The sequence below is a fragment of the Podarcis raffonei genome, chromosome 6, assembly GCF_027172205.1.
Source record: "Podarcis raffonei isolate rPodRaf1 chromosome 6, rPodRaf1.pri, whole genome shotgun sequence".
Lineage (NCBI taxonomy): Eukaryota > Metazoa > Chordata > Lepidosauria > Squamata > Lacertidae > Podarcis > Podarcis raffonei.
In genome coordinates, this window is record NC_070607.1 from 84,555,490 (window position 1) to 84,572,306 (window position 16,817).

The window sequence follows — 16,817 nt, forward strand, 5'->3', positions numbered from 1 at the left end:
TGCCCTGTGAATGGAGTGTGTATTACTGAACACTTCCCAGAATGTTCTGCAACACACAAGGCTTCTTTGACAGGAAACTCTTAGCAACAACACACAAGGCTTCTTTGACAGGAAACTCTTAGCAACACTGTAATAGGCAATCATAGCCCCACAATGTAGATCTTAATGAACAATCCTCATTCAAGTTGTAGTTTTATCCATTTTTAAAAACAGGTATTGTCTCCCAAAGCAGCTCATATTGAAAGAGAGAAACAAGGTCCTGCCACCAGATGTATAAACTAAAAAGGCAAAGCATGCTAGGGAAAGTGAGTGGAGAGTAAAGGTAGAGGAGGCAGAACAGTTCTTCGGGGCCAGAACAAAGTGGTGAGCATTTTTATCCAGTTTGGGCCAGGGTGACCTTCCCCTTGAAAAACAAATTGATGTTCTTTTTTCATTAGTTGATAGAAAGGTGCCAGAATGTCCTTCCGTTTTGTTCATTCCTAGGCAACTGGCAGTTCATGCCAAATGTTATTTCAGACAAGGAACGGGGGTGGGGGACGACAGCTCCTCTTTTGATTTGTGAATGGGACCATGTTGTCCTCCCGTTTGCCAAGGTGCTATTTCTAGGAGGCAAGGGGCACAACCTCCCAGTGGTGCTGAATTTCCTGGTTGATGACAGGGGTTAAAGTATGCTGTTGTCAGCTCTGCAGTGCCAGGGCTCTTTTTATGGATGCAGTGGAAATATAGGAGTGGTGGACAGCCCAAAGAGTGCTCCATGAGGGACATATAGCATATTTTAACATTTAGAGAAATGTAAGTCAGGAAGAGACAAATTATAATTTTTTGGAATTTTTCTGAAAATTTAGAAATCAGAAGAAATCTCAGAAGGGATCTAATATTCACCTTCACCCTGCAGAGCTTTTGTTTTGCAATTGTTTTTCTCTGGGGTGCCTGTTCTCTTCATAGAAATAATCATAGACTCATAAAGCTGGAAGGGGCCACAAGGGTCATCTAGTCCAACCCCCTGCAATGCAAGAATCCTTTGCCCAATGTAGGGCTTGAACCCATGACATTGAGATGAAGACTCATGCTTTACCGACCGAGCTATGCTCCCCACGTAGACTGGATTGTGTAAACAAAGTAGTCTGTGGCAGAGCCCTGAACGATAAATGGTCCTGCCTCAGTGGGTTTTGTGTAGGTGTATTATTGGATGGCTTTTTGATCCCATCCAATTCCAATTATAATTTGAAATCCTAAATCTGAATATAGTGCTGTTTGCATTCCATGATTCGATCCAAGTCTAGAATCTGAGCAGGGCATGATGTGAAAATTGGCATCCTGAGAATCTCCACTTTTTCTTTTTTAAAGCAAATTTCAATCTTTATGGCTAAGAAGACTAACTTCAAAGTGTGTGGGGGTGAAACTTCAGCTGTCAGAGGTAGAGCAGATGATTTCAAATGACTGGGATAGTGTGTGGGTTGGTGAGAATCTGTTATAGATAAGATCATGACCTTTTCTTGATTAGCTTAAGCAAAATAACAGAACAATCCTTAATTGGCGTTTATTTTTTGGGATGGGAACAGTCTACCACAACATATATTTTTTCACTTAAAAATAATGTTTATATATCTACAGAGTTTTGTGGATTTAATGGATAGATCAATTTATTAAGACTGACATGATCAATTAACTTTAATTGGGTGATATTCTTGCCAACAATCCTATGCATGCTTAATAACTGCCTTGGAAGATAAGTCTTTTGCTAGGCAGCCAGTTCACTCAATCATGAGCTTTTGTCTTGGTTGGCTATATATTAGTATATATTATTATCTGCCCATAGTGAAACAAGCTTCTTCCTTAGAAATTCTGTTTATTCTGAGTTTCTTATTAAGCACTTTAACAAAATGTAGTAAGGCCCAGGCTAATAAACAAGCAATCTTAACAGCATTACAGCTGGGACTGTTGACATGTGAAAAATTTCAGGCATTGGTGTATGACGTATCAGCTTTATAATGTACAATGGCAGATCCAGCTTATGGGAGCAGTGAGTGTGCAGTCCCATGGAAATTATAAAGTCATGGAAAGTGCATAATGCAGAAAAAAGTCCCTTGAGGTGAATGTTCCCAGGATAGCCTGAAGGGATTCTGTACCTATAGCTGCTTGTTGTGCAGAGTAATAAGCATTTTTCAAAATGTCACTAAGTCTACAGTGCTGTGAGAAGTGGTGGATGGCATAAAGATTTCTGTGAAGGCAAAAATGTGTCCTGTCTTGAATAGGAGAAGGAAGGTCCATGTTACCTAGCTTTTATTTGTTCAGACAGCTGTTCTGCACCCGTTGTCCTCTTGCTGAGAAATAAACTGAAAGATTTTAAGCATTATTTCAGGAGTAGAATAATAGTTCATGGATTGAATTTGATGGCTTTCTTTTTAACAACAAACAGAATCCCTACATAGTCTCTGGCTGTAGTGAGTTCCAAAATACAGCTCTCCATCTGGGTGTACAAAGATGGGGAACAGTCTGAAGACACATGAGAATACCACTTCATTGGAGCAAGCAGCTCTGGGTCTAGCCAGTGCCTGTCTAGCCAGCTGCCTGAGAACCAAGTGTACACTACATTGGGTTCCATGATGTTAAAATATAATAATAAAGAGCATTGCCACAAAATTCTTGTCCAGGCTGCAATCTGATCATATACACACTTATTTGGAGGTAAGTTCTGGGTTCTTTAGAACTCTCACAGAAGTGTGCAGAAGCCTGGAGCAGTGGCAACCAGGAAGTTGTGTTACTTTAGAAACGTGTGTAGGTATAGATGAGGGGTGGCCAATGTTTTGGGCTCCAGATGTTGTGGACTCCAACTTCAATTAGCCCTAGCTAGCAGGACCAGTGGTCAGGAATGACGAGAGTTGTAGTCTAACAGATCTGGAGGACAACCAAGTTGTCTACCTCTGAGATGAATAGCTATGGGAATTTTGTGTGAAGATGTGTAGTATGCCCAAAAGATACCATATCAAGGACATCTGATCTTCTTTTCCTTCCTCCCTTCTCTCTTTTTCCTGATCTGTTGCTCATTTGTTTTAGACAACTGTAAATGCAGATTTCAAAGAACCAAGGTATTTTAATTTGGAGAATTTTTTTTACAAAAGAAGGTTGAAATTGCAAGGACAGTGTTGAAGAACAAAGGGGAGATTGCAGTATTAAGCAGGGATGAATAAGACAGTGGTGGGATAAACCATTTCAAACAGATTCTTCTTTCCTGCCATGGTTTTCAGAAGCCTTATTCTCCTTTCTAGTCTCCTGTTTGTATGGTAGAATTGTATTTTAAAAATGCTTGTGTGTGAGATAGTTGTGAATGGTATGATGGGGAAGAGTGATAGCTTAATGGTTGAAGAAGATGTTTTGTATGCAGAGGGTCTTGTGCTCTATCTTCAACATGTCTAGCTTAAAAGGATATCTGGCAGCAAGACTGAAAAAAACAAAGAGCCACTAATAGTCAGCGTAGATAATACTGGGTTACATGGATGACTAGTCTGTTGGTATAAAGTAGCTTTCAGAAATATTGTGGAAAAGATTACCTTTCTCACAAAGGATGAATAGTTTCAGCAGCTAAATGTTAGTATCCACATTCTTTCTTTATATTCATTCCCCCCCCCTCTCTCTCTCTCTCTCGGCTTTTGCATGAGGAACACCCTGCTCTGCTATTATGCAGTCCCTGGGTTCCATGCATCATCCTTAATGGCATGCTCGTGTTCATCACTACAACCTCATAAGATTAAGATTCCCCATCTAGTTGTTGCTGTGCCTTTTGAACCCAATCATTCCCAATGTTAGGGCCATAGCTCTGGAGTCCATGTCATATTGGATGCTGGGTGTTCTGGCATTCTTACTGGAGCTGCAAGGCCTATTTCCAGCCCCTAAAAGTTGCCTGCAGCCATCACCTGTATTAAGCCTGCTTTACCAGAACTGCCTGTTGGAATGCTTTTTTCCTCCATCACCTTCAGGCAGCTGGGTCGCGTTCTTGATGTGGTTGAACAACATTTTATCACGTGTGAGATCTTTGCAAGTACCACCTCAGCCTCAATGACTGCTCCAGTTCTTGTACATTGTAATTATTTATATTTTGAAGGCTTGCACCCACCTTCTGATGGATTGGTCCTCGATATGGCATGCAACAGAACACAGTAACAGAGTGAAAAAAAACCCCACATACAACCCATTCTCCTTAGCCTTTTCTTCTCCCGAAAATGTCCCACAAGGCAGCAGAGGTTTAGGATCAGAGTTCTCCTTCTCCTAGATGGGCTACCATCCCAGGTTGACAAGCCCCATCTATCCCTCACTTCCATCTACAGCACATGCAAAAACCGCCTTCTTGATCTTGAATCCACTATAAGTCTTATCTGCTCAATCTGCACACAGGGCAAGCCTCTAACTCACCACTGAGGGTTTGAGGCTCATCAGCTACCCTCACCTGGTTTAGCCAGCTAGTTAAAGCCGTTTCCGGGGTGTGGCCACTGTCACATGCTGACAGCTTCTAGGAGCCACAGGTGAGAGCTGAGTGCAGGGTCGGGACCAAAGGTGGACAAGCTACCCCAGAAAGAGCACAGCATGTCCCCCAGCAGAGGTGGTACCCCTCCCCTAACACCCCATACACTCAGCCTTATAGTGAACCTTGTTGATGATTGAACCTGGAACTTTCTCCATGTAAAGTAGGTGCTCTCCCACCAAGCTGAGCTATAGCCACTACAACTCATTGGCAGTGCCTGTCCAAAACCCAAATCAATGTGTTCCTATTGATACATCAAAATAATTTGAGAAGCAGAAGTTTATTAAATTGGTTCGTTGTAACTACATATTCTGTTGCTTATTTGCACCACTACCTCACTGTGATTTACCAAACATGAATGTTGTTGCTAGGCTGCAAGCTGAGGGCAAGGGCTGGGGCAGACTTTGAATTCATTTTGTAAATGCATGTTCAGAAAAACAACTGAAGCATGAGTAGCATTGATGCGTATCAGTAGAAGGAAGGAAGCTCTGGATGAGGACAGCGCTTGTCCTATCTAATCTAATTATTGTACTTTGCTCAGAAGCTGTACCAGTTGCTAGGCTCTCTGAAGGGATGTAGTGACTCACCCTCTTAACAATTTTCCATTTCCCCCTCCCCCCAGTTTGCTGAATACACACACACACACACACACACACACACACACACACAGCCTTTATCTCACTGTAACTAGGCTATGGTTGAAACATCTCCCTCCATTAGTATTTTGAAAGAGAGAGAAGAACCAACTGTTTTTTCAACTTGCAAACACTTTCTTTGCAATGTGGGATGGAATCACTTCGTAGCAATTCCCATATTGGCCTGGCCTGCATGTCACAATGAACCATAGTTAAAATAAACTATGATTTAATGTGATGGTTTAATGTGATATGTGCACCAGGCTGTTGTGAATATAAAGTCAAAACAAGCCATTTCTTGTCAGTGGTCACCAGCCAAGTAACTTGTTTATGAACCTGAGTAAAATGCTAGTGTATTGAGGAAGCGCAACACACTTAACTATTTCAAGGCAGGAAAACAAAACACTTTGCATGGAACCATATGTAGTTTGCTTCTGTACTATTTCCAGTGTCTCCCCTAGTTTCAGCCTAAAGATCAATGCGTTACAAAATGATATGTACATGGGAAACAAATGAAGACCCAGTTAAGGCTTCTGCAGAGCAGAGTTCACCTGTGAGCATCTTTAGGTTTATCGTTGCTGATGTAATGGTTAGATTGTTGAACCTGGGAGAGCACTGTGTAGCCTTGAGCCAGTCACTGCCTTTCAGCCTAACCTACGCCCAGAGTGGTGGTGTGGGGATCAAATGAAGAGTGGGACAACCATGTTTGCCACCTTGAGCTCCTTGGTGAAAAAGGTGGAATAGAAATACAATTAATAAATGTAATTAATTAATTAGTTACAGGTACATCTAATGAAATGAAATCACAAAGACTTATGCAGCAGGTTTGAATGTCATCTTAAGCATTTTGTTTTGAAAAGAAGATTCATTTCATCTTATCACAATGCACACTTTTGCACAGGTTTCTGTCTCTTTATTATGTTTTGAATCCCGGAGTAGGGAACAGAATAATAAAAATAATACACAAAAAATTACAAAATCATATTAAAAAGTCCAATAAACAAGTTAACAATTCTGTCACAAAGTGGACAAGCAGCAAAACAACGACAAAATTTAAAATGTCACATTTAACCAAATGCCTAGGTAAAAAACAAACAAATACAAGACGTTCAGACAAGAAATTTTTCCTCATTTGAGATGGTGCAATATTTGAATCTCTATACAGATATACTGAACTTGGTGATAACAGCTATTACATACGTGCTGTGACTTTAAAAAGAAATTGTGCAAAGTCTTTTGTTATACATGGAATTAATTTGTTGGCTGCCATGCATCATGCTGTTTCCTTTCACATAGTCATATTGCTGTAACAGGCAGCTAGGATAATTAAGTGAACAGCACAACCCTAGTAAACAGCAATGGATATGATAAGTTGCTTGCATTCTGTATAGTAGTCCGTCTGGAATCGATAAGGTGCATACAGTAAAGCTGATCACACGTTTATGACATCAACTATTTTAAATCTCATTAAATATTTGTTCTTTTAAAAAAAATATTCACAACACTAGCAGTGCTATCCAATACATGCCTACTTGGAAGTAATTAAGTTCAATGTTTTGTTCAAGTATATTATCTTCTTAACAGAGCAGTTGACCCAAGCTAAATGTAGACTGTTCTGATTTTTTAAAATCAGTTCTTAAATCAAACTTTTGTGAATTGGAGGTTTTGATTCATACACTTGGATGCCACTGGGATCCACATTTGTTTCTCTTGATTTAAATAACAATTTACAGAATTTTTGAATTTTAACAAGAGGGCTGTAATAGCCGTGGTCACATGATCTCCTTGGAATCCTGTTTCTTGTGGCTGTGGTGAGAATCTTTGCTTTCATGTTATGTTTCTTTAGCTGTCTCAGTTGCCTTCATGAAGGCAATATGCTCAAAAGGCTCAGTAATTGGAAGGTGAAGGCGTTTATTCCTTGCTGCATTTCTTATTTTATTCTGTAACTGGGTTTCACAGTCCCTGTAGCACCAACAAAAAGTGGCAAAAGGTAATTGGAATTGCTGGCCTACTGCTCGCCACATTCTTGCCAATGGTGTTGAATATCAAATGTATGTACAGTACAATATCTGGTTCACTGATGTGCATCTTAGTTGCACTGGGTTTCTGGTGCTTGGTTCCTTTGGAAGGGGTGTATCCATACATGGGTTTCCACCATTAAAAAGCTCTTGGTAGGGGGATCCTTCATAGCACTCTGTTGCCTTCTTCCACATAAGTTAGTGGCTCCCACTGATAAAGTTTGGGGGCTACCGTTGGGGAAAACATAAAGGTGAAATGAGCTCCCTTTCCCCTGACATTGGACAGGTCCCACTCAATTTTCCACCTATGCCTGTAACCTCTCTCCACTCAGTACTTGGTTATTTCACTCACTACTTCTCAGTTGCAGCTCCTTTGTTCTTTCCTACAGAAGAGGCATTCATTTTTATAAGGGGGTGGAATCATGAAAAGCTGGGATCCTACCCCAGATTACCATTAAACGGCCTCGGTCCAGTATACCTGAAGGAGCGTCTCCACCCCCATTGTTCTCCCCGGACACTGAGGTCCAGCGCCGAGGGCCTTCTGGCGGTTCCCTCACTGTGAGAAGTTACAGGGAACCAGGCAGAGGGCCTTCTCGGTAGTGGCACCCACCCTGTGGAATGCCCTCCCACCAGATGTCAAGAGAAGAACAACTACCAGACTTTTAGAAGACATCTGAAGGCAGCCCTGTTTAGGGAAGCTTTTAATGTTTAACAGACCACTGTATTTTAATACTTGGTTGGAAGAGTGGCTGGGGAAACCCATCCAGATGGGCAGGGTATAAATATTATTATTATTATTATTATTATTATTATTATTAATTACAGCACATCCAGTCACTAAATCCAGTGTCCTAACTAGTGATTCAGTGGCTTTCCTTTGATTTTTCTCTGTTCTCGACCTTGATTCTAAAACTTAGCATTGTGGAGCTGTTCGACAGTGGAACAGACTCCCAAAAGAGGTGTTGGACTCTCCTTCCTTGGAGCTTTTTAAGCAGGTTGGGTGGTCATCTGTCATGTTGAGATTCCTGCATTGCAGGGGGTTGGGCTAGATGACTCATGGGGTCCCTTTCAACTCTACAATTCTATGATCTATGATCCAGTGCTGGCTCCCACAAGAAAGCCAGCATTATGGTCCCTTGCTTGAACACCCTTTTGAAAAGAGAAACATAACTGAAGCATTACGGTGGTTTGTTTAAAAAGCTAATTTCAAATTACTGATGTGCGTGAGAAAAATCCCCACCTGCAGTCACAGCTTTCTGCCAGTTTCTATAGCTTAAATCTAGTCAAAATATCAATTCCACCCCCCACCTTGAAGTAAGTGTGGCACGTCAGTGATTCTCTACAAGATATGAAGCATATAAGATTCATATGCTGATGTGTGGGTTTTTTTTTTTAATGTTATCTTTTTAAAAAATACTTGAGAGAGCAAGGGACATGGGGGTTAGTTTCCCAAATAAATAGCGGAGCAGATGACTGGTCCTGAGGTTAGAAGTTATTTAAAATAAACTCCACTGCCAAAGAAAATTCTCGTGGTTGTGGGAAAATGTTTAATGGCTTGTTCTGATGACTTTCTGCTTAAGCTGCTGGTCAAAGCAGTAGGCGGCCTGGCTACTTTTTCACTGTGGTCTTGGGACCTTCATTTGGTTGCTGCACAGTAGACTTGGTGTCACCCCCACTAGCTGGCTGGTAACAGTGAGACCTTTTTGAAGCCGTGAAAGAAACCCAGTAGAACAGTATGTTGCTACGGTCTGCTTTTCTGTGGCTTAGATTCTCTACCTATAAAAGAGGAACAAGCCTCGCTATTGTATACATAGCTGAAGGCGTTCATAACTCCTAAAGCCTTCCGTGTTCAACTGGAAAGGAGCATTTGTCAAAGCGCAAAATGATGGCATGCTTCTAAGAAACCTCGGAATTCACTGTAATGGGATTTCTCGGTCTCTGGTTTCCTTGTGGAGGTAGAACATAAGACACTTTCCCTTTTATGCTATTTTGGCTGCTGAATATATATATGTTCTGTTGTAACTAACAGCTAATCTAGGCCGTTGACCTGGATCCCTATGGTGAATGTAGCAGTTGTTTCTGGGATGGTGAGGGGAAAGGGAGCATGTCTGAGAAAAACTACCAAACAACCTTATCAGCTTGTTGAGCAGAGGTAGGAATTGGGCTCTGTTGGCTTTCAGGGAACAAGGGTTTTCACTGCAAACTAGAACTAGCAGTGGAGTCCTGCAAACAAAAAGCTCTATTCCCAAAGTCAGTGTTTTATGATTGCATAGAGATGTTGGGTGAGGCGCATCCTTCCTGTGGCTGCTTTTTATTTTTCTAGATCCTATTTATGAGCACTCTGTTAAGTGGCTGAAAGCAAAATGTTTGTCTGGCATATATTCCTTTTTGCCCGTCATTACGGCAGTGATCATGTGCAGCGTTAGTAGAAATTATCTGGCTTCTGAGTCACATCCAGATTCCTTTCTCTCATCCTACACCATGTGTATAAAACGGCTTTGCAGTTCAGCTTTCAGCAGTTCCCAATAAATATAATTTGCATGTTCAGCTTGCAAGTCTGAATTAGGGCTGAGGTGGATAGGAAGGTAGATCTAAAAGGGACAAGTGTTTGCTTCCATTGACACAAGACTTGGTTCATACCTAAAATGAAGCCTGTCTCTGTGAAAGCAGGCCTCATCATAGGATTTTTTTTCACTTATAAGCAAGTTTTTGTGAAACACTTACAGCTATAATGGGGTTAAAATGTTTGAGTAATCTTTTTTCTGAGCCTTCTTTGTTAAATAATGTCTTTTTAGGCTCATTTCCAAACTTTTCATCTTCTGCTTAAAATATAAGGACAATAAAACTAGCAGTCAGCTAGCTTCAGCGGAACGAGATGGTAGAATAGACTTGCAACACTTGAGATTGCAGGTGGCAGAGTGTTTATCAATTTTTGAACACAGGCCTATATCCAGCACAGAGTTAAGCATGCTTAAACAGTGGGCCGAAGGGGGAAAAGCCGGGTGGTGGTGGTTAGAAATACATTGTTGCAGATTTAGAATTAGTGAATGTTAGAAATTAGTAAAGTGGTAGAATGTAGATAATATTTGGAGTATTGAAGGGAAGATGCCGGGCCAGCGGGAAAAAATATAGGCTGAGCTTCCTTTCCAGGCCAGGGCCTCACCTCGGATATTTATTTATTTTTATCTGTTAAATTTATACACCGCCTCCATTAAAAAATCTCAGGGCAGTTCACAGAATAGAGGCCATAAGCATGACAAAAGGTGTTGATGGCTCATCACAGAGAAATCCAGAGGTTCCCAAGGTTATGCTGAGCAAGGGTGTGGGTTACAGGGAAAATGTCACCTTTTAAAACTAGGCTTGGCAAACAGGCAGAAGGGGAGGAATTGCTTGGCAAGAGGTGTTCGGGGAATAAGGAGGAGGAAATAGGGAGAACTCAATGTGGGTGCTTTGGCAGCCTGGCACAGAGGCACAGAGATGTCTTGGAATCAGATGCGGCACTGCTGTGGGGAGGAGTTCCTTCTTGAGATGTATTGCTCTGACCTCTCTCCAAAGTAGAGCCAGGTGTAAATATGCGTTGATAAACCATATTTATTAAAGACATGACAGTCTCTGCTGTGTGTTGATTCCCAGCGGAAACATGACCCTGGGTAAGCAGCCAGAACCCCCTAGAATCTCGCTGCTGCTCGGCAGATTCTGGTGATGGCACACAACCTTTGCAACAATATATTGTGACTTGATGAGATTCGTTCATAGCTGGTAAGGCTTTACTCAGTGGCTTGTGAGCAATCAGTTATGGAGCACATGCACCACCTGCATTGCTAGAGCATTTTATTATATAAAATTCAGAGAGGTAAAACATTAAAGTGTGGAAATAAACTGTTTTTCAGTGCTTCAAAAATAATCTCCCTTTCTCTTACAAGTGAAACAATAGGTCACTTTTCACACACTTTTATTAACAGTAAAAAAAATTGTTTTGTGACCTTTGGGCCTTGTATCTGACCTTTGGGCCTTCTGTTGACCATCCCTGTTCTAACATGTTCATCTTAAATTAAAACAACAACAACAAGCATTCAGATACAAATCTCTGTCCTGAAAACCACAAGCACACACGCAAACAAAAACAGATCCATGCATTTAGTACAGGGTTTTTTTTTTACCTGACATTAGAAAACTTGCAGCCATCACACAGTTATAATTAAATTTGGTTTCAAAATCTTAGGCAATAATTAATTTAATAGTTTATAAAATTACCTTCTCCCTGTAAGCCTTCTTGTAAACTTTCAGTTCAAAACATATATAATGTCTGGCATTCAATTGAAATAATTGAATGTCTTTGTTCAGTGCCATCTGTTCCTTCACTGCCGCTTTCTTTTCAGTAAACGGGCTTAATTCTTCCTTCCGTCTGAATCAAGGCATACGGTCCACTGAATTTCAGTTTTTACCACAGATTCTTCACTTAGTTGCAGGATGGTGGTAGACTGTATATACACTGGTTGCTTCTCTAGTTAATGTGCAACTTGATTTTTTGAGGAGTGGGGGCAAATTCAGGGCAGTCCTAATCCCTTGAGCAGCACTGCTGGATGGGGTGCAAATTTGTCAGGGAGAGCCTCTGCTGCTGTGGAGGTCCCTGCTGTGTGCCTTCCAGAAGCTACCGCTGGTGGTGGTGCTTGTATTGAAATACTGCTGAACATTTAAAATTTTTGTTCCTTGATTTTCATCAAAGGAATATTTAATTGAACACAGTGTTGATTAACATTGCTGCCCTATTTCGGGATGGTGATAGTAGTCTGGAGAAATCAGTATTGGTAAAGTCACTGGATTCAGAACACATTGTCTCTTCTTTCTGTTAAAAGATGTTTTCCGTTTTTACGCCCTCAGAGATAGAACATGTTACTGTATTGCACAGATTCCATAACTGATATGTGCTTTGGAATGTATACTTTTTCCTCTTTTTTTTCTTTTGTTCTTCTTTGTCCTCCAAATATTTGCAATGGTTATTTCAGTTGTTCTGCTTCACGTTGAAATGTATGTTCTTGCAAATACCAGTGTGCTTCCAGTGGGACTTCAGCCTGCTGGAGTACCTTACGCCTATAATGCCTCTCCATGCATTCCATCACAAGTGGATAGGTTGCCGGCTCAAATTTGTTGGCGAACAAGTAGGGAGATTCATGGATCCACTTTAAGTCCCCAAGACCATACACACAAATGTCTCTGACATAATGGCCTGCAAAAGCGAAATAGCAAATTGACAACCCCAGATTGCATGCAACACAGAAAGGGAAATATGTGGTGGACATTTTACATTAGAGGTGGGGAAAGGCAGTTCTGTTGTTTAAGCAAGGTTCCACTAAACCAGGCATAGGCAAACTCGGCCCTCCAGATGTTTTGGGACTACAATTCCCATCATCCCTGACCACTGGTCCTGTTAGCTATGGATGATGGGAGTTGTAGTGCCAAAACATCTGGAGGGCCGAGTTTGCCTTATGCCTGCACTAAACCCTAGGATTCCTTTTTTTTTTTTTTACCACATTTGCTTTTGATCCTGCACAAATACTATCTCTCTGAACATGATCAACAAAGGATGGGACTTCTTAGACGTGCAGTATCCATCATAAATGCATCCAGATCTGTTTCAAAATTAATGCAGATCTTTAAGGAATAAATGAACCCTTTTTCTTATTCACAAACCATGTGTTTCTTAGGTGCAAGCTAAATAAGTTTGGTACTGTATTAAGGTTAGTTTGTCAGATTAGGAATGGGACCCAGGTTAAAATCCCCACCCAGCCATGAAGCTCACTTGAGGTGAGTTGTGATGATAAACTGAGGGGGTGATGATCGTGTATGCTACCCTGAGCGCCATCGCTGAAAGCTGGGGGATATAAATAAACACATTGCTGTAAAATTGCTACTGGATTCTCAGCCCATTATATCTGTTCCTACATATGTCAGTGCATGTTGCTTTTTAAAAAATGCTTTGTGAATGAATATTGAGGTACGTATTGGAAACCAATTACAGGAAAGGAGTTACAGTTATCCAGTAGAAGCAACTCATCCCTTCACCGGCTGTAGTTTTATCAGCTCTGTTGCTGTACAGCCTCCATTTCCTCAGTGGGGAGTCTGCTGCTCAACTTGCAGGTTTCCAAATGCATGGAAGTTGTGCTTTCTTTGTGTTTGGCAGATGGCTGTCCCAGGGGATGTGTGCTGTGTGCAGTTTATTATATTTACCTTTGCAACCGTTGTGGCTTTTCCCTTCTTGATCTCTCCACTTGATAGCACGTATGTTTCCTTCCCACTGTGCATCTGGTGTTGCACCTGGAGCATCTAACAACCAAATTGAAAGCAACATTAGCTGTTATTTTGTTTGAATTCATAGGCCACCTCTCAGTATTGTTACTCCCAAGGGGTGGCTAGCAATCCCAAGCTTTTCTGGACTGGGGGTTCCTCTTCTATTTGCAGTTCCAATATTTCCTCATCCCATGAGATACACTAAATATTCAGCAATCATAGCTCTCTTTAGAAAAGCACTGCGTTTTGTTCTGAAAGGTGGTGGTAGTGCAGGAGTCCTTCATCGCTATGTCAAAATTCAGTGATGCAAGTCCCAACATCTGGAGAGGCCTCTGAAAAATTCTGCCCAATATGAACTTGCATGGTTCAGGGGTGCCAATTATTCTCCATTAGAGCACCACATGTTCCAGAAAGATGTGATCATGCCTGATGTAGGGAAACTGCTTCAGCATAGGACTGTGGCATAACACCCTTTATAATTCCCCATTGCTTGCAAGGAGCAGCCTGCCAGGAGCTCTCTAAGGAAAAGAAGGAAAGAGAGCTTAGAAGGCTGTAGATACTACTAGAATGGATTCTACTGACTCTGCTATTCCTGGCAGGCAGATAGGAGATGCTGTTGAGAGAGCTTGCATGAGTGAGACCTTTAATTCCAGTCTCCAGTCTCATGCTCATACTTCTAAGTCTACGACTGCGGACCCTCGTATGCGACAATTCCACCAACCTAGAAAGGGGGTGTCCCACTTAACCAAGGTTTGGGCCTCCCCATTGAGCCTGTGAGCAGTTTTGTCAAAGGCCATGCCCATACGTTCTACACCCGTTGGCCTATGTGACACCAGATGTGTAGCAGGTAAAGAATGCAACTAGATTGACAGAGGGTTTATGGGCACCACCAGTCAGCTGACACCCAGTACTTGCATAGTGCAGGGTGTGGTGCTTTGCAAGCCTCAACAGTTGATAAGCCTTTGGAGACAGAATTTATTTTCAAACCACATGGGCAAAAAATTGGTTGCCTACCACCATTGTGCTGAAACTTGGCCTATCATCTGGATCTAGTTCCTCCTTATTCCTGTTATAAACATTGCCTAGAACACCTAGTATCGTAACAGTTTGTGGAATTGGTAGACCCTATATCAATACCGAGTGGTTTTACGGTGTTGTTTTTCTGTTTAAAGGTAGAAGAGGCCTGATTTCTATTTTTAAAATATACATTCAGATAGGTCCTAAGGTTTGAAAAAAAAATCTGCTTTTCCTGCCTATAGTTTTTTATAAAAACAAAAAACACAAGAACAACAACCAATGGGTTGTGTGGAGTCAGGAAAAGCCCCTTAAAAATCAGGATTTTTTTTTCATTTCGTACCTGGCAAGTTGACATCACATTTCAGTGCTGAAAACTGTTGGTTTAATATTTGCTCAATACTGAAAGGGTCAAATGATGGGGAAATAGCTTAGGGAAGCTGAACTCACTGGCTCCTGGACTTGACTATTCAAGACTTGGAAACAGTGTTCAGTATAAATAGCTGCTTACCTGGTAGGCGGTTGAGGGTGACCCAGTAGTGCTCATCCGGACTATAGGTATCCCTTGACCATTCAAGCAAATCTCTTGCACGTGTATCAGTCAGTATAAACTCTACAAATTCTCTTGTGAGTACATAGTAGGCACCCCCAAAATAAATAGTCAAATTATGGGGAGGTTCACTTTTCACATTCCTCGTTGGATACACATAAGATTTTTCTGAATGCACATATTCTTTGTAACTCACATGTGTCCGGTATTTCATATGAGGTGGTTGAACAATTCCTGGGGTCATATTTTTACCATTCCATTTGCTTTTGATGTACTGCATAAGTTCCTTATTAGTTTTGATGGGATAATCCTGGCCACAAAGATTAATAACATAATTCCATTGATTTTTTGAATGAATCAAGTCCTTCATACAGTTGATATCGGCTTGTAATCTGGAAAATCCTGCATAGACAACATTCTCTGTCCTCGAAGCGATAAAAATATTTTCAAAGCAGTTAACCAGGGTTTGCACAGCCGACTTGTAATCCTTTGATGATTTTTTGTCAATGTGTATACAGTAAACATTCTGAGGCACATAAATGGCTCTGAGTAATTTTATAAACATGTCCAGCTCCTTGTGAATGGTGATGATGTACGCGAAGGAGAAGTTGCCTTCTTCTTCTGACAGAGGACTTGTAATGAAGTGAAGTCTCTTCTGAAGTGTCGAGCAGTTGCAAGGCGTCTGTATGCAGGTAGACATTTCTTGCCTGCGGATAACCTGCTGGCACAAGTGGCCAATTTGAGGAGCAGCATCTTTCCCATCAAAGAGGGCCGAGCAAAGCTCATCGGGGTAATCGCCACACTCTGCTAATTCTGGGAGGAATTTTTGCTCATCGCCTTCCTTGGGGATTGTATTCCTTACGTAGACGAAAGCACAGATGATAATGCAACCCACGATGCATATAAAAAAGCCTGATTTTGCTGTCTCAAGTAGGTTCATCTTTTGCACTCCAGTTGTTTTGTTCTTACCATTGTTCAGTGAAACAGCGTTCAGTTGTACCTGTGAGGGGGAGAAAGGAAAATTAGTGTTTTGTTACCTTCACCCTGATGATGTGTTCATTCTGTTAGAGGCAACCAGGACTGAACTTGTGGTGAAAATTTTGTTTCCTGAAAGACAGGCTTAATTGTGGCTTAAGCTTCTGCAGTTGGCTGTAGGTTTTTGTTGAAGCAATTTTCAGTTTTTGTTCCTGGTAAAACCAGACATGATGGTGGCAGGTGTGGTTTTTACCAAATCCATTCTATTGATATCAGCTCAGCAATTCTGCAGTTTCTTTAGGTTGAATATACCTTGTTCCTGGAAGGGTGGAGACAAGGTTTAAGTCTGAGAAAAAATGCAATGTCTCATCCTTTAAAACCAGGATCCAAAGAGCTATTTAGTTGCATCTAGCTCTTTTAATTTGTTAATCATTATTTTTTTGTATCCACACCCCCTCCCCGCCTGCCCTTTGTGCAATTGCTTTTGCAACTTCCCTGGGTTTACCGTTCAGTATTTTGAGGGGTGGGAGCATAGTTGCTGGCTTAAGAGACACAATGCAAAGTCCTGTTGCTTACGTGGGTCTAGATGAACAATTGTCTGGATCCTGGCAGTGATTTATATTTTTTTTTAGCATGCATGCCATCATATATATCAGGCATGTCCAACCCTTCGATCGCAGGGGTGTTCCTGGTCGATCGCGGGACTAATTAACCCCCCCCCAAAAAAGCTCAACAACTTTGGTTAGTACCCCAAAAAAGCTCGAAAACCCTTGGCAATAACAATGGATGTATCACTGCCAGTTTTTTTATACTGAGAG

At 41.4% G+C, this 16,817-nt stretch overlaps 2 protein-coding genes across 6 annotated transcripts in view; one reads left to right on the forward strand and one right to left on the reverse strand.

The window, feature by feature from the left end:
* RTF2 (replication termination factor 2) overlaps positions 1–16,817 on the forward strand; it is a 62,181-nt gene that overhangs the window by 14,303 nt on the left and 31,061 nt on the right. The gene's annotated exons all lie outside the window — the stretch shown is intronic.
* LOC128416489 (beta-1,3-galactosyl-O-glycosyl-glycoprotein beta-1,6-N-acetylglucosaminyltransferase 7-like) overlaps positions 1–16,817 on the reverse strand; it is a 29,683-nt gene that overhangs the window by 1,433 nt on the left and 11,433 nt on the right. For 3 of the 5 annotated variants that reach the window (XM_053394312.1, XM_053394313.1, XM_053394311.1), the window contains 3 exons: positions 14,986–16,024; positions 13,401–13,496; positions 10,987–12,399 (listed from right to left, as the gene is read on the reverse strand). In XM_053394312.1, the coding sequence (XP_053250287.1) occupies positions 12,170–12,399; positions 13,401–13,496; positions 14,986–15,964 (1,305 nt within the window). In that variant the 5' untranslated portion in view covers positions 15,965–16,024 and the 3' untranslated portion in view covers positions 10,987–12,169. The other 2 variants (XM_053394314.1, XM_053394315.1) reach the window with 2 other exon arrangements.